At 38.1% G+C, this 18,791-nt stretch overlaps 1 protein-coding gene across 4 annotated transcripts in view; it reads left to right on the forward strand.

The window, feature by feature from the left end:
• LOC5575615 overlaps positions 1–18,791 on the forward strand; it is a 984,994-nt gene that overhangs the window by 895,852 nt on the left and 70,351 nt on the right. For all 4 annotated transcript variants that reach the window (XM_021853786.1, XM_021853785.1, XM_021853788.1 and 1 more), the window contains 3 exons: positions 8,710–8,826; positions 8,899–9,030; positions 9,799–10,058. In XM_021853786.1, the coding sequence (XP_021709478.1) occupies positions 8,710–8,826; positions 8,899–9,030; positions 9,799–10,058 (509 nt within the window). The remainder of the gene's footprint in view (positions 1–8,709; positions 8,827–8,898; positions 9,031–9,798; positions 10,059–18,791) is intronic.

The raw sequence follows: 18,791 nt of genomic DNA on the forward strand, positions 1-18,791 counted from the left end.
CTCTTCGAACAAGAAAAAAAATCCGAAACAAGTCAGATCCCATTTTCGACAAGGGCGATAATCAAAGGAAAACATATCAATGGGGATGGAAAAATATGTAGATTTAAATCTGTAATCCTCTTAGGTGACGGTTGGAGGGGGATGCACTGATAATGGTGGTGGATACCCAAGAAATGGAGACGATGAAAATGATACGGGTCTGCGGGTGTTTGGTGGAAGTTGGGAAACTTTTTCGTATCTATTTTCTTTGGAACCTACCAAAATATGCTGACACAAGTTGAAATTGATCTTATGATTTTTATTTATCTTTTGCTCAATACGAGATGTGATCGGCGTTTAATATCCAAAATAAAAACACAATTTTGCCTTAAAGAGATCAACACCTTTACTTCAACATGCTGTTTTTTAATTGTAAACATCGTAAGATTATTATTCAATGCCAAGTGTTCACACAACATGTAATCGGCTGTCATGGTTTAAGCTTAAATTTGGATCAACCATTCAAACTCCATTTCCAGTTTTTCAAAAACTAATAAAAATCAACATTGTTCCTTACTACTTCAAATACACTTTGAGCTTTTAAAAAAGTATTCTATGTCAGCGCGTCGCTTTGTGTGTACAACAAAAAGCGAGGTGACGAGGCGTTGGGGGGTCGCGAAACCCGAGTTTGGGAAACGATGGTCTACATCTTTCAAGAAATTTGTTCAAAAATGCTTTTTTTCTGTTTCTGTTCGAGATGAACCACTGCGACCAGTTTTCTTTGATCTTTTATGGTATACCCGTGTCCTTTGTATAGTGCATGTCGTTTTACTCCATTACTATTGAGAATTAATGAAGTAATCGTTTTTTGTAGAATTATCATTCTCTACCATTTTGTATAGAGTCTCTTTAGAAAAAGATACAGCTATTTATACCTTTTGGACAAAACAGTTTGTCACCATTAAACTCTCAAAAGCGCGCCCCTCATTCAGGTTCGGCCACTAAGCTGGTTGAATGATACTGATTTTGACCATGCATCGGTACTATAGCGTGTCAAATTATTGGTTCGACTAATAAGGTTCAAAGTCACCTTCACACAATTTTGCACACCCTCCATAGTCGCTCTTATCAGTCTCGTGAGCTTCCCGGGAAAGCTGTTCTCGTCCATGATTTTCCATAACTTATCAGTATAAACAAGAAAAGATACAACAAGAGTACAATATGGTAGATCTTACCTCGTAACGCACCTCGAAAAGGTGATCTACCCGCGTTACGGGGAATCAAAAATGTTTAGGTGTTCGTTTCATTTTTTGGGTGAGAAAAAAACAGATGTTTTAAAGCATATAGCGTTAATAAAAATTTTAAACTAGTAGATGCGAGAGCAATAGACAGAATATTCAAAACAAACAACCTAAATATTCCTGAGAGTTGCCACATATACAACACAAACAAAACTGTGGATAAACGCTCAGACACTAACAGTCTTTATACAGCTTGCAGGATGCATAAAATCATTTGGCATAAAACCATTTAGGCCAATGCCGTTTGACATTAAGCCATTTGACATTTGTCCATATGGCAAAATGTAAAACACATTTTTTTCAAAGTCGAGTGTAGTACTCGACACTGAAGACGGCATTACAGTTGAGGTCGAAATACGCGTATCTGTCAAAGGATACAAAGTCTAGTGGAATTAAATGGTATAGCACTGAATTCGGTTTTTTACCTACTTAATTTTATTAGTTTTATTTCTTTGTCATTTGATCGACACTTTTCAATTATGATTTCATCGTTTTACGGCTAACTAGCCAAGTAGAAGTTTGAAGATCTACCATATAACTAAACATTACATTGAATTAACTCATTACGCGTGGTAAAGATGAATAAATTATGGGTGAAATTATGAAAAAATCCTCGTGCTCGGATGGAATTTGAACCCTTGTATGCTAGACGAGCGCTTTACCAACTAAGCAACCGAGCCACTTGGTGACCCAATTAGTTAGATGGTTACAAGTTTCGAATTCAAATCCCCACAGACCAGGCAGACCCTTTGCATAACCCACAACCGTCCATCTCATGTTACTACACATGCGCGCAGAGCTAGTGCAATTTGTTTAGTGTTGAAACCAGGCTTTCCAAATGAACCACACAGTTCGAACGAAACGTGTAAATTTCTGAGAAATATAATGCACATAATTGGAGCGTGGAATATCATGAATATTTACATGATATGTCATGTAAACTTCAATTATATGTCATGTAATCCAGCAGGATCCAGAGTGATTACATGACATATAACACATTTTTACATGATTTCAGACTTAAATTAACATGACGTCATGTTTACATCCCATGAATGAAGTTTACATGAAGTGTAATCTTCATTATTTTTAACTGTGCACCTCGCGACAGTATTTCGACGACTGTCATAAATTGCTTCCCACGATAGCCTTGTTAATGAACTATCCATGACAGCCTACCATGAGATGGTCATGCGACATGCAACGATGCCGTCATGTACAGTACAGCACACGGCTGTTCGATCACATTGTCTGTACTGCGTTCGTTTTCCGATGACGAGCTCGGTTGTTCATTCATGACATGTCTCGCACACCCGAGCGTCGCACTGGCAAAATTAGTCTTCAGTCGGGGCCTCTCGTGGTCTGTATGAATCAGTGCACAAGTTGATTATTTTGACGTTTGAGTGGTGCCAAATTCACTAGTTGCCAAGGTCACGTAAATAACACGGCTATCTATTCCGCTCAACGTGATACGTCACGCTAAAATTGTTTCACACTTATTTTTTTAATCTTCAAAATGTTTGCTATGCATTCATTACACTATGCACTCACAATAAGAACATAGTTTGGAAATTAAACATGTTTTCTATGCTCTCTAAATCATACTACTCAAATTACGTTCAGATTCACACTTGTCTATGGAGTTCACACGAGTTCACTAATTTGACGTTTGAGCGGTGCCGAATTCACTCCTTTCCATGGCCACGTAAATAACACGGCACCGCTCATGTAAAAAAGTGAACTCGTGCATCGATCCATAATATGTGTAATATTTTGTATAAGTAGTCGAAGATTGTTACGGCCCTTCAGTTGCTGTAATAGGCCAGGGGAAGTGGTTCACCCAGAGTGAATTTATAGCAGAGAAAAAGTAGATTTTGTATGAAAATTTACAGGAAAATGAATGACAAGTTCATTCACTTCTCCTGGCCTTCGAACCTCTGTACGTGCCATAAATTCGTTTGTTATTTTGACTTTTACTGTGCGCCGTGCGTTGGTGCTGTCTCGCTCTCTCTCACGGGCAACTTGAAAACAGGGCGCACAGTAAAAGTCAAACGTTTTATAGCATGCATGAACTAATTTACAATGACGTCACGGTGCTTCTTCCACCGGGAAGAAAGCCTTTTACTGCGGGCCGTGTTTACAAAAAATGAACGATTTCGTTGTGCATTCATCGACTTCATGTTCATCTGGTGAACATTCGTTGTCCGGATGTTGGTCCGGATGTCATTTAATGTAAACATTGCCCGCATTTAGAGCAGAAAAGAAAAAGAAAGTCTAGGATAAAAGAAGACCGTGGATAAGTCCATAGGCTCATGTGAAACACCCCATTCGGCTCGCTATGGCACGAACACGAAAGCTATTAGTTGAGTTGGTTCGGCAGCGACTGTTCCAATACAGCCACCATTCATGCGTTTGTGTGCGGTTGCCATCACGTTCCATGTTTTTAGCGAAACATACAGCAGCAAGAGGCAGTGAAAACACACTGCGAATGTCGATTCGGGTTTTTCCCGTTTTTCGGCTGCTGTCGTGTCGAGGCTTTACATTTGGAAAGCCTGGTTGAAACTGTTTGCCTGTCATACCTACATCGCTTTCACAACAACTGTATAAAACCTCTTAAGCACATGCCCATAAAACAGTCAGTTAATAAGGGTTTTTTACGTTTTGAGAGAGTTTTTTTCATTAATCAATATAAAAAACATTTTAAAATTTCTTAAATAAGCTTTAAAAGCTTTAGGTTGTTAATGCTTTGCAATTCTTAGAGCACACATACAACTGATCTTCTTCTTCTTTCTGGCGTTACGTCCTCACTGGGACAGAGCCTGCTTCTCAGCTTAGTGTTCTTATGAGCACTTCCACAGTTATTAACTGAGAGCTTACTATGCCAATGACCATTTTTGTATGTGTATATCGTGTGGCAAGTACGAAGATACTCTATGCCCTGGGAAGTCGAGAAAATTTCCAATCCGAAAAGATCCTCGACCGGTGGGATTCGAACCCACGACCCTCAGCATGGTCATGCTGAATAGCTGCGCGTTTACCGCTACGGCTATATGGGCCCTCACAACTGATGTAAAATTCTAATACAACATCGTGAAGAAATATATTGACATCCACAACAATTTCCAACTTCTAGTTCTCTCGAAATCATAATTCAACCAGGTTATAATAGAGTCCTAAAATGTTCAATGAAATCTTGTTTTTATTCAATAACACAGATGAGCATGATTGCAACCATTCTAGCATTTGTTCCTGTTCAAATATCGGCTATATCGCATTTAATATTTAATTTTCAAAATCGGTCGAAATTTGAACCTTAACACTTTTGATCATGTTTGACATTCACTCAGTCGGCAAAAACGCACAGGAGATCAACTTTTTAACACTGGAGTTGTTCCTATTTGACATTTCCAAAGGGACACGGAAAACAAATTACATTTAAAATTTTAGTTTAACCATCTCAAAAACCCAAATACGGTTGTCGTGGAAAGTTGGTGTGTTCCGCAAATTTGTGTGACTTCTGAAATTGAACAACTTTGTGGAACAGACCAACAACCCACAACTTACCGTTTTCGAAATAAATTACTTACTTTTCTCTTTGAACAACCCTTTGAAACTCTATGTAAAATGACTGCAATGTAATAATTCCCTTACAGGCAAAACTTCAAGTTATTTGTAGTTTGTCATCCAAATTTCAACCAATTCGGACTACCAGAAGCTGAGATACAGCACCCCAAACTTGGGCATTTTGTATGGAAAAACAGCATTTGGTTACTAACTTATGTCACTGACTGTATATAGGGTGTCCCAGAAAGTATAGGCACGACTTTGATAGTGAAAATCATAATACTTTTCCAAACAATCAAATATTTTTATATTCCTGTATTTTTCTGAAGGCTATTTCAACCAGCATCTATGATAAATTTGTTTGATTAAATAATCGTTAGCATTGCAAATTTTGATTTTAGAAAATCAATTCTTATCTGGTCATCATAGACCGTACATTTTGTTATTGTTGAAAAATATTCAGTAAAATATGTTTTTACCAAAATCTTTCGCAAAGAATGTTTTACATAAATTTTTATTTGAAATTTTATTTGGCTTTGTTAGAGAACAGTTGAAAAGATGGTTAGATTCGAAATATTTCGTATTTTTCTCTCCACATAAGACAACATCACGAAGTTATAACTCTTCAGCCCAGACAACCAAAATGTACGTATAACGAAATCACCCGGATGCTTTGTATGTGCAACATTTCACTTATAAGATGTAGCGAAAAGGCCTTCTACGTACAAAAGTGAAGGTGATATGCGTGCATATATTATGTGAAGAATGATAACATACAATGCGAGTGTATAAATATTCCACCGAACTAACCTGTGATCTTATGCGACTTAACTTATGATAACAAATGTCGATTTGACAGCTGCTACGGATTGATTCGACTTACTTTGTACGAGTGTACGGGACGAAACAAAATGTACAAATGAACTCAGAAAAGAAGTGTTTTATGCGAGGAAGCTCATCAATCTGACGAGTTTACCAACAGTGTTTTGTAAGTTTGATGTAATTAGTATGAATAAACGAGATGTAACATGAACTTTCATGCGATTTCTGGTTGTGTGGGAGGTTTTTTGAATAGTAATAAAAATTGTACATTTCAGATTTACGAAAGGTTAATCCCTATTCCCTTGGATAGGTAACTTAAATTTTTGATTTATTCATGTTTTTACGTAAATATAAGGGTTTGTTTTTCTACTATTTTCAAAACGACCACGGCTGTAATCGGATTATTAGTTCATATAATTTTTACATGCTTAAGTCTAAAATTTCAATTTGAATAAGTGATAGTCTGATCTATTATTATATCGACGCTGATAAATATATTTTTTCAGATTTTTATTATGCGCACTTTCTGACATAGGACAAAATTTTGTAAAACGAATTCACTCAAAAATAACGCGATTTGTGCAAAACTGATAAGTAAGGACAATGGAAAATCGCGATTTCACGAAAGCCGTAAAATTTGAAGAAACCCGCAAAATGCCACGAAATCAGTAAAATTTTATTAATTCATATGAAAATTACAGTGAAATCTAGTTTTTGCTTATGAAAATAGTTCAATAATCTTGATATTGAAGTTCCATCAAATATGTTATAACCGTTAAGTTTTGAGTTCGACGCGTTTTAGCTACTTTCGCTTTAAATTTTGCATGACCGCTCTTGTATAAAACTTATCATTTTAATTTGTAAAACAAGAAGTTTACTTATAAAATTACGCGTAGTTTACACACATAAAGTCTGTTTTTACTGAAAATGTGTACTTTTGGGTAAAATATAGCCAAAAGTATGAGACCGCGACAAAACCGCGAAATCTTGGATTTATCGTCTGAGTCAAACGCGAAATTTCAAGAATTTTGCCGCGAATTTCCATTGTTCCTACTGATAAGAGATACTTCAAAGAAATGTTACTTAATCAACACATTAATAATTAAATTATTCATTAAAAAATCGCAATCTACTCTTGTTGGGTACAGTAATCAAATGTGTAAAAATCAGATTTTTATCTTCTTGAAATGGCAGTATAGTGAAGTCGTGCCCATACTTTCTGGGACACCCTATAACCGAAAAAATATCCAAGGCCAAATCTAGTCTCAGTGATAAATTTAGTTCTCACTTGACGTCCGTAGTCGACACTATGAAAAAAAAGTTGAATTGAAGTCAGATCAGTACTAATAAGTTGGCTAAAACTCGATTGAAAAGAAAATTGGGATAATTTTTACCCGACTTGACCCAGTGACCCATCTGAATAACTCCAAACCGGTAGACATTTCTAAAAATTGTAATAATGGTTGGAAAACTAGATATCCAGGCGATTCCATTCGAACTAAAACAAAAACAATATGTCAAGAATCGCCACAACGTAAGCAATTTAAACTGTTATTTTTTTCAATTTACTGCGCGGATACGAGTTAACAGTGTATATCGGTCAATCACAAACTAATAATCATGAATTCCCAACTTCAACTTGTTGAGCGTGGGAACTTCAATAAGCGTGAGATGCGATACTGGATGGAATCTTCTTCTTCTTTCTGGCGTTTCTCAGCTTAGTGTTCTTATTAGCACTTCCACAGTTATTAACTGAGAGCTTACTATGCCAATGACCATTTTTGCATGCGTATATCGTGTGGCAGGTACGAAGATACTCTATGCCCTGGAAATTCGAGAAAATTTCCAACCCGAAAAGCTCCTCGACTGGTGGGATTCGAACCCACGACCCTGGATGGAATACAATGCTTAAAAGTTATGTCATGTATGATTATTTCGTATCCTAATAAAACATCAGGAGACACGTCTCTGAAGTACCGAATGATAGCTACCTACCGATATCTAAATTCAAAATCAAATTTGCACCATCCACGCATTCAAAATGACTCCCCTGCCAAGCATAAAAACATCCAAAAGAAAATATTGCTTCGTATCACGCACCACCCCCCGGACTGGCTGGCGTGAAGAAAAACAGCTGGGAAATTGTCCCACTTACAGAGGTTTATTGAATATTCGGAGTTCATGCCTGTTCAGATTGAGAATTCGTTTTCCCCGACAAAACTCCATCTAGGGGCCCAGATAGCCGTAGCGGTAAACGCGCAGCTATTCAGCACGACCAAGCTGAGGGTCGTGGGTTCGAATCCCACCGGTCGAGGATCTTTTCGGGTTGGAAATTTTCTCGACTTCCCAGGGCATAGAGTATCTTCGTACCTGCCACACGATCTACGCATGCAAAAATGGTCATTGGCATAGTAAGCTCTCAGTTAATAACTGTGGAAGTGCTCATAAGAACACTAAGCTGAGAAGCAGGCTTTGTCCCAGTGGGGACGTAACGCCAGAAAGAAGAAGAAGACAAACTTTGTAAAGGAGACGGTTGCGAATCGCATAAAAGATGGAAGGCAAAAAAAACACTCTATGAAATGGGCCAAAGTTTTCAAACTCCGTTTCAGTTTCAGCACCAATCAATCCCCGATCAGATTTCGGGAGTTTGTCGTATTATATTGGGGAACTTTGTCATTTGGTGCGAAAGCGTTTGTGGATTGAGTTCTCCCCAATCGGATTTTGGGTACATTCTGTGATTTTCGATAGACAAGAAAGTTTGGTGGAACTCACGAAGATCGCTTTTTATCTGCAGCATTCAATCGCCTATTAGTTACAGATAATGAAGATTTTGATAGGAACAATCTTTCAGCCTACTTCACTTTTAAATGCACTGTATCCCAACGCAGAACACCTTGATATGAAAAATACATCTAATGATTGAAATGATACTTAGGTTTATAGGAACAAAAAATTTTGAGACGAACGAATTGACAATCTAAAAACTAATTATTTTTTTCTGTATCGATTAAAACTTTCATGATTGTATTCTTCCCCTCCACAGCCATCTGCATTCTCCTTGGGGGACCTTTGCGTACCACCAATGGCAAACGTGCTCAAAGTTTTCCTGGAGAATGGTCAAACCAAATCCTTCAAGTACGATTCGACCACAACCGTACAGGTAAGTTTTCCCTCAAACGAATCACGCAACACACGTTCAAACTGATCCTGTTTCTTCCGTCTGCTCTGTCAGGATGTCGTCACATCACTACGTGATAAACTTTGCCTAACCGCTAGCGAGCATTTCAGTCTGGTACTGGAGCACGTCAAGAGCTTGAAACGGAACAAGTTGACCCTGCTGGACCCACAGGAAACCGTTGCCAGGGTAGGTTCGATTCTCATTGGAGGAATTTTATAACAAATACTTGAAAATATTTACCCGAAAGCCATTTATCCGAACTTCATATACTCGACTATACTTCGATATTTAACCAAATGATTGAAGCGGGACCTTCAGATATAATAACTTCAAACACATCCCCATCAAACATTACTTCAGCACCTACATCAGCAAGCCTACCTCTATTTCTACTTGCAACCATGGGCTTCTTTTTGGTAAAATTCATGGTCAGGCCTATCCTTGCTGTCTCCCTTTTCAGAGGCACGAAGGTCTCCTCCCCTGACCTACGATCGATTCCAATAAGGTCGATATCGTCAGCGAAACCAACGAGCTTGTGCGACTGATGTGATGATGGTGCCGTTTCTCTGCACGTCAGATCTCCTAAATGATTTTAGGAATGTTGAACAGTAAATTCGAAAGTGCGTCTCCCTGCTTCAATCCAACTAGCGTTACAATCGAGGTTGACACCTCGTCTGCAATCTGATCACTTGATTTCGGACCAGCCAGCGTATAGCACGTATCAGTCTAATTAGTTTCGCCGGAAAACCATGTTAAGACAATATCTGCCACAGCTTAATTCTTTTCACTGAACCATACGCCAGACAGATACCCACTGCGTACCTTTTTCCCGTTAGATTCGGGTAATTGTCTTTCGGATAAATGAAAATCTGGTCTTTGTTATTGAATCCATAGTAGGAAACTTTCTCACCACCCACCTGCTGATAATAATTATCGCGCCAATGCAATCAACAGATAGCGGCCCGGCCCGGTGCCCACAAGCTGCGCTGTCTGTTCCGGGTTACGTTCGTGCCAGTTTCGGCCGCCGCCTTGGCCCAGAAGGATCTGAACGCGCTGGACTATCTGTTTCTCCAGTGCTGCAACGACGTGACGCAGGAACGGTTCGCGCCGGAACTGCAACCGGAGGTGGCGCTTCGGCTGGCGGCGCTCCACATGCATCAGCACGCTCTGGCCAACAACATTTCGCCCGCCAAGCTAACGGTGAAAACTGTAGAGTGAGTATCCTTTTTCTTTGATAAATTAGATATTTCTTTGTTAAATCGTGATATTGTAGGTAAGGTAAGATGAATTTATCATGAAGTGGAAGGGTAATAGACATCACCATGTCAAAATTTCAGTTATTACGAGAGTTACATGCACCTCATATATTTTATCAATGAGGTTTATTTAGTACCATGTAGAATTTTCACAACCTAAAAGTTTGAAAATATTCTGTTGGGAAATTGTTAGAAAATATTCTTGCTGAGATCCACCTGTGATTCCCTCAAAAGTTAAATAAGAAATTCCTCCAGGGATTGAACTAGGAATTCCTTCAGGCAATGATGCAGAAATTTCTTTAGGAATTCTTCCGAAATTCCCTCAAGGATATAATCGGTGATTCCTTCATGTACCACCAAGTGTTGCTCCAGAAATTTATTCAATATTGTGCCCATTGATTTAATTAGGAATTCTTGTAAGGACTCCTTTAGAAATTCCTTCCGAAAGTTCACCTGGAATTCCTCACGGGAGTTCCTCAAGAGATTTTATCAGATGTTCTTCTAGGGATTCATTTGAAAGTTCTTCCAGGGATTCCATCAGGAGAACTTTAAAAATTTTCATCGGAAGAAATTGCAAGGATTCTACCAGGAATCCCATCAAAATTTCCTCCAGGAGTATTCCCAGGTAATCCATCAAGAGTTCTTTTAGAGATTCCACCTGGAATTCCTCCAAAGATACTATCAAGAGTTCCTCCAGAGATTATATCTGAAGTTCCTCGACAAAATTTTATCAGGATTGCTTCAAGAAAATCATAAGTGTAGGGATTGCGAAGGGTACTATGTAAGATATCAAACAAGCAGCAGGGCATATAGTTCCAGTAACAATGGGAAACAAAGCAAACGGGAACAGACGAATAACACGAGAGTATTGTAAAGTGTTTCGAGCGATGAGGTTGTGCTAGAATTACTCCTAGTGCAATAGGGTCCTAAAGCCCTGTCCCAATTTTAGTGCCAAACGCTTAAGTTTAGGCCAAAAACACATGTTTACTCAATTTTCTAATGTTTTCCGTTGGTTTAAGCCCAAAAAAACATTTTTTTAGATTTTGTCACATCCTTCGGCTTAAACTCAAATTTTGGGTGTATTTTGTTTTCCGTGTCCCTTACGAAATGTCAGATAGGAACAAACCCAGTGGTCGAACTAAAACCCCTGTGGTGTTGTGTCAAACATGTTCAAAAGTGTCAAGGTTCAAGGTCAAGGACCAAATTTTTAAATTAAAGTTTAAACATGATATAGCCATTATTTGAGCGGGAAAAATTGCTAAAGTAGTTACAGTAACATGCTTATTCGTGTTATTAAATAAAAACAAGATTTCATTAAAACTTTTAGGACCCAATTCGACTGATCCAGCCATTAGATTGGCTTGTGCCGGTTCCTTCCTCCGGACACTACAATGGCAGAGTTGGTGGATGTGTTACGATCCGTAACATTTCACTCGGCCTAAAAACAGAAGACAATCGATGCTGATTTTTGTTGTTCAATTTGAGTCGGAAGCTGGATGAGGAAGAAAAATATCTAGATATAGGTGCGCAAACGGTGTGAGTTTAAGTGTTTTCTGTTGTATTTGGCTTTCCAGTGTCATGAAATATTGGAATCATTTGTGTTAGTATTGGAAGCAGAAATAGTGACGTCATATTCTCGGTACGATACGGATGAAATTTTATGTTGAAAATGGTGGTTGATATTCTGTGAATTGCTTTGATGGAGTTCAGAGGTTACGATGTATGTATTTTTAGGATTTGATTTTGTTGTTGTAAAAAGTGGATTTATGTTCGTCAAATACATCGAGGCGATGCATGAATTCTCCTGAATGGAGGTAAGGAATAAGGAAAGAAGACGTAAGCAATGAAGAATGAGAAGAAAAAAATAAGGATTGAGGGATAAGGAGTGAGGAATGAGGAATGAGAAGTGAAGAGTGAGGAATGAAAAATGAGGAATGAGGAATGAAGAGTAAGGAATGGGAAATGAGGATTGAGAAGACGAATTCCATGCCAAATCGGTCAGTTACAAAACTCGACCATCTTCGATTTGCACTAAATTTTGCACATGTGTTTGGTATGATACAATAAGTGTTTTCCAAAAAAAAAAATCGATCATTTCGCCCCGAGAATAACTTTTGAAAATGATCTATAAATTTTCGCATGCAACTTATTTGAAAAATTCTAACTCCGCAACTGTTGATTTAAGAGAAAAATGTTCTATGAAGATTGGCCTACAAAAAAAAACACACTGGAAAAATATTCCATGTTTTTTATGAAAAAATTAAACTGAGGAGTGAAGAATGAGGATTGAGGAAGGAGAAGTAAATTATAAGGAACAAGGAACGAGGAATGAGGAGAGAGAAGTTATGAATGAGAAATGCGAGTAAGGATTGAGGAATGAGAAGTGAGAAGTGTGAAATGAAGAATGAGCAGCGAGGAGTGAGGAATGAGGAGTGATGAACGAGAAATTAGGTGTGAGGAATGAGTAGTAAGGAATTAAGAGTAAAGAAAATTGATGAGGAGTGATGAGTAAGGAATGAGGAGTAAGAAGTGAGGAAGCAAGAGTGAGAAGTGAAGAGTGAGACGTTAGAAATGAGAAGTAAGGAATGAGGATTGAGGAATGAGAAGTGAGGAAGGAGGAGTGAGGAGTGAGTAATGAGGAATGCGGAATAAGGAGTGAGGTACTAAAAGTGAGGAGTGAGGAATAAGGAATGAGGAGTGATGAAGAGGAATGAGAAGCGAGTAATGAGGAATTAGGAGTCAGGATTGAGGAGTGAAAAGGATGGATTGAGGAATGAAGAATGAGAATTGAGGAATGAGGGGTGAGAACTGACGAATAAGGAATGACGTCTCGCGTTTAGTATCATGCAGGCGTATCTGCAGTGATCGATTTCTCTATGTCGATTTTTTCTTTCATTAGTACGCGAAAATCAAACCATTTTTGTAACATTTTACAATGTAGCATGAAGAAGTACAATGGGAACTTTCTACTGAATCAAAAATAGCAGTCGCAAACAGTCGCTCGGTCGAGAAATTAGCTGAAGATAAAATAGATGAAGAGAAATCGATCCTGGCAGTTACGCCCTTATGATACTGAACACGAGAAGTGTGTAAAATAAGGAGGGAGTAGTAAGAAATAAGGATTGAGGAGTGATGAGGAATGAGAAGTGTGAAATGATAAATGAGGAGTTTGGAGAGAAATGAGAATTAAGGAGATAGGAATGAGAAATGAGGAAAGCGGAGTGAGGAATAAAGAGTGATGAGTACGATATGAGGAGTGAGGAATAATGAATGGGAAAATGAGGAATGAGATATGAGGAATTATGATAATGATGATGGTGTATAAACAAAATGTTCTCACATTTTTGGAATATATGTATGTTATTTTTTTGTATAAAAAACTCAAGGACAACATGGAATGAATGGAAGATAACACGAAGTCATGTTTTCCTTGAAATATGATAAAATAAACCCTCTTACAATTATAAGAGTAGATCAGGAGGAGAATGCAGGAATTGAGAATGGTACTATATAAAATATCATATAAGCAGCAGATTATATAGTTCCAGTAACAATGAAAAACTAAACAAACGGGAGCAGACGAGCGACACGAGAGTCTTGTAAAGTTTTTCGAGCGATGAGATTGTGCTGACCCAGCCATTAGATTGACTTGTGCCGGTTCCTTCCTCAGGACACTACAATAAGGAATTCCTCTAGGTATTCTATCAGAAGTTCCATTATAAATCTTCTCAGTAATTGCTCCAAGAATTTTATCAGGAGTTCCAACAGGAATTTCAATCAGGAAACTAATCACAAATATGTTTAGAAATTGCAACAGGAATTCCTATAGGGATCCATCAGAAGTTTTTTATATATTACATCAGAAGTTTCTTCAGAGATTCCACTTGGAACTCCTCCAGGGATTACATCAGAAATTATTCTGGGGATTACATCAGAAGTTTTTTCATGGATTTCACCAGGAGTTCCTTCAGGGATTCCTCCAACGATTCTATCAAAATTTTCTATAGGGATTGTTCCCCTAAGTCTTTCAACATAAGTTCTTCAAGGGATTCTATCAGAAGTTCCTCGATAGATTCCATAAGATGTTCCTCCAGAGATAACATCCGGAGTTCTTCTTCATTTCGGCGTTACATCCCGACTGGGACAAAGCCTGCTTCTCAGATTAGTGTTCTTATGAGCACTTCCACAGTTATTAACTGAGAGCTTTCTTTGCCGATTGACCATTTTTGCATGTGTATATCGTGTGGCAGGTATGAAGATACTCTATGCCCTGGGAATCGAGAAAATTTCCAACCCGAAAAGATCCTCGACCAGCGGGATTCGAACCCACGACCCTCAGCATGGTCATGCTGAATAGCTGCGCGTTTGCCGCTACGGCTATCTGGGCCCCATCCGGAGTTATAAATAAATAAATAAGGAGTTCTTCAAGGAAATACTTCAGGGTTTCTTGTAGGGATTTCATAAGGAGTTCCTCAGGAGTTTATCAGAAACAAAATTTTAATAAAGTAATTTTATCAATAATCAGTACTAATTAGTATTTTCATTCAGAAATATTTATTTATTTATTTATTCATTTATTTATTTACTTATTTCAATCCATCTGACATCAAAGTTTTAATGAATACATATTAAAACGCACATTACAATAACGATGACTGACAAATTTTATGCTTGAAGCGCAGCGATGTTTCACCAAAGTCGTACAGATCCTCAACCAGAGTAAAAGAACGAATCATCGAACATACTGGATCGTTGTAACCGAACGTTGTTCGGTGAAACCTGCTCTGCAGCATAGAGCGCTGCCGAAGAGGACGTTGAAAAGCGCGAAAGTTCAGCATAGAAAGTAGCCGAGAAGAATCAATTTCATGGCCCAAAATTTTTGCCACAAAAATCGCTTGTTGCATCTTCCGTCTTTTCTCAAGGGTGTCCATACCAATTAATTTGCAACGTTTAGGATAAGCAGGAAGGTTCACTGGATCGCGCCAAGGAGTTCCTATAGCGATTCCATCGGTGATTACATCAGAAGTTTTTTCAGAGATTCCACCTGGAACTCCTCCATGGATTATATAAGAAGTTCTTCTAGGCATTCTATTAGAATACATCAAGATTGTTTTAGGGATTTCACCAGAAGCTCCTCCATGGATTTTATAAGCAGCTCCATTAGATAGTGTACCTGGAATTCCTCCAATAATGCTATCAAAAGTTTTTCCAGGGATTTCATTAGAAGTTTCCCTATGTCTTCCAACAGGAGTTCTTTTAAGAATTTCTTCAGGTGTTTCTCTAGGAATTCCATCATAAATTCCTTCATGGATTTCATCAGGAATTCCTCGAGGGATTCCATTAGAAGTTCCTCTAGGGATTCCATCAGGATTTCTTCTATGGATTTAATCAGGAGTTCTTCTAGGGATTTTTTCAGGAGTTCTACCAGGGTTCCCATTAGGAGTTCCTTCAAAGCTTCTACCTGGCATTCCTACAGTAATTCTATATTTCTGTATTCCGTTGGGATTCCATCAGAAGTTTTTCCATTGAAAATGCTTCTAAAATTTCATTATAAAATCCTCCTGGGATTCCATCATGTTCTCCAGAATCAGAAGTTCGGTCAGGAATTCTTCTAAATTCTCCTTCGGAAATTCCTCTAGGGTTATTCTGGATTCCATGAAGCTATTTACTACGAATTCCTTCCGAAATTTATAAAGATAATCTACCAGAATTTTCTTCCAGGGATTTCTCTAGGGAATTGTTTACGAGCTTCCTCTAGGAACTCTTCAAGAGAGTCCTTCCGGAATTCCTTAAGGGATTCCTCCCGATTTGTCCCGGAATTAATCAAGCGATGCCTCCCAAAATTCCTCAAGGAATTAATCTCAGAATTCCTCCCGGAATATTCAAAAAAAGTCTCAAGGGTTATCAGGAATTCCTCCGGTGGTTTTACAAAAAAAATGTTATAAGGATTTCGTAACCGAAGTTCCTCAAGATACCTGCAGGAGTTATGGAAGGGATTTCATCAATTCTTTAAGAAATTATTCCCGGAAATCCTCAAGGGATTCCTCCCGCATTTTTTAGGGAATTTCTCGCGTAATTTACCCAGATATTTGTGGGGGTTTTCAGGAATTCCTCAGGGATTTCACTAGTTATTTGAAAATCTACAAGAATATCCTCCAGTGACTCTATCAGGAGTTCCACCTGGGAATGAAAAAAAGATTTTTTTTCTGGGATTCATCCAATACTTTCTTCAGCAATTCAACCAGGGATTCCTTCGAAATTTCCGCTAGGATTTCCTCTAAGGGTCCCTTAAGGCGAAGTAGGCCGTCATTGAAATTTGTACGCGTTGTTGATGATTGTTGCTAAATCCTCTCTTAAATTTGATTTGAAGAAAATCAGTTTGTATTGCAATGACGCTTCTGAAAAATTATCAGCAAACTTTCAGTATTTCAGCGCATATAGTGATACTTTTTCGGATCATTTTGAGCTACGAGGACTGAGTTTGATCACTTCGAAATTTCGAGCTTCAATGTCAGCATGGCTGAAAAAACGAATGATAGGCTACTTAGTCTTAAACAAATCCTCCAATAATCCCTCTAGGAATTCCACCAAAGGTTCCTCCCTAGATTTCATCTGAAATCCGCCCAGTTAATTATCCAGAATTTTCATCCAAAAATTACAGCTGAAATTATTATAGGGATTGCACAGAAATTCTTTCAGAAACTCCACCATTATTTTTCTGGTTATTTTATACGGGAATCCAAAAAATCTTCCAAAGGTTCTTCCAGGGCATTCTGGAAAAAATCCTCCAAGGATTCCACCAAGATGATCTCCAAGGATCCAATAACGAATTTCTCAAGGGTTTCAATCACAATTTCTTATAAAGATAACACCAATAGTTTCTTCACAGACTTCACCAGTATTTTCTCTAATTATTTCAACAGTTTTTCTTCGAGAGAATAGTTTTTTAAAAGAAATTTAACCAGTAGTTCTTCTAGGGTTAACATTGGAAATATCACCAGAGTTTCGCCAGAATTTCCACCAAAAAAATCTACCGGAGTTTCACCAGACGTTCTATCAGGAAATACTTCAAAGGTTTTACTAGGATTTCCCTTCATAAAATTTATTCAGGGTTCTCAGAAATTCCTCCGGGCAATTAATCAAAAAAATCCGAATAGTCCACAAGACTTTTTTTCTGAAAACCACCATTATTTCCGTGGGAGTAGGAATTGATAGATCCTCTAGGAATCCTGATGGACCCTCTAGGAATCCTCGGAGGAACTTCTGGTAGATTCTTGAAGTTATATCTGAAGAAATCCCAGGACAAATGTCTCGTAGGGCCCTTTCAGGGCTACCAGGGAGAATCGTTGAAGCTAAACTCTGGATGAATTTATAAAAGAATTTATTGAAGATTCCCTACAAAATCCCCGGAGAATAACCTGGAGAAACTACTCTAAAAATAGCAAGCGGAATCTCTTAATTTTTAGTATATTCTTTCACAGTATTTCTTGTGGAATCCCTGAAGGCTTCCTGGTGGAATTTATGGAGGAATTCGTTGATTAATCCTTGGGGCAATTCTGGGTCGAATCGCTGTAAGGGTTCCTGGAGTAAATCTCTGCAAGTATTTTTTTAAGGCATTACTAGAGAAAATCGTGATGGAATCTCTGAAGCAAGCCCTGGAAGAATGTTTAGATTAATCGCCGAAAGATTTTCTGGAAAAATCCTAGGGAAATCATTGGAAGAATCACTGGAAGATTTTTGATAAAAGCAATTTCTAATGGAAATAGTAATTTCTTAAATAAATCTCTGGAGGATTTTTTGTGAAATTCTGAAAGGAAGAATTGAATGAACCAAATACAAAATTATTAGAATGAATCGCTTAAGAAATTCCTGGAGGAAGTCCTGGTAAAATTTAGGATAAATCCTATGAGGAGAGCCTGTTGCCCTGGTGGAATTTCTGGTGATAAATTTCTTAATGAGCACCTCTAGAAGTTTCTGGGAGAATTCGTGGTGTGATTCCTGGGTAATGCGTGATGGAATCCTAATAAGAATAACTTCTAGAGGAATTTCTGATGGAGTTTTTGAAAAAAATTGTTATAGCTATCGCTGGAGAAATTCTTGGGAAGGCAGTATTGTAGTAACCCCTCAAGAATTATTTAAGAAATCACTTGAGGTTCTAGAAAAATCTATGGATAAATTTCTAGAGGAATTATCAATGAAATTCCTGGTAGAATCCAAAGAAGAATTTCTGGTGGAATCTCTACAACATCCCATAAATTCTTAGGGAAACTTCAAGGTAAAATAACCATAGCGATACCCACATCGATGACTGTTCACCATAATCCTCGACAGAGAATCCTCATAATTTGAAAGTTGTGCCAGAATACTTCGTTCGAATTCTTACTGGAATTCCTCATCAATATCCATTTCTTCCGGTACCTAAATTTTGAAAGCTCTGCTTTTCCTAGCTACGATTGTCCAAAAATTGCAGAAATATTGCCCCCACAGCCACATAATTCGAAAAAAAAAACAATCCACTGAACTTGCTGAGATCATTCAAAATATGGAAAGAATAATAGTGTTATTGCAACGAACTTTGACAGTTTGTCAAACGGTTGCATCATCGGTTTGACTAACATGGGGGTGGAGTCAGTGTTGGTCAAACCATCTGAGCGTCTGTGGGCTGCATTAGATGCGGCTGATCATCGTCCG

Source organism: Aedes aegypti, chromosome 3 (genome assembly GCF_002204515.2).
Source record: "Aedes aegypti strain LVP_AGWG chromosome 3, AaegL5.0 Primary Assembly, whole genome shotgun sequence".
Taxonomy (NCBI): Eukaryota; Metazoa; Arthropoda; class Insecta; order Diptera; family Culicidae; genus Aedes; species Aedes aegypti.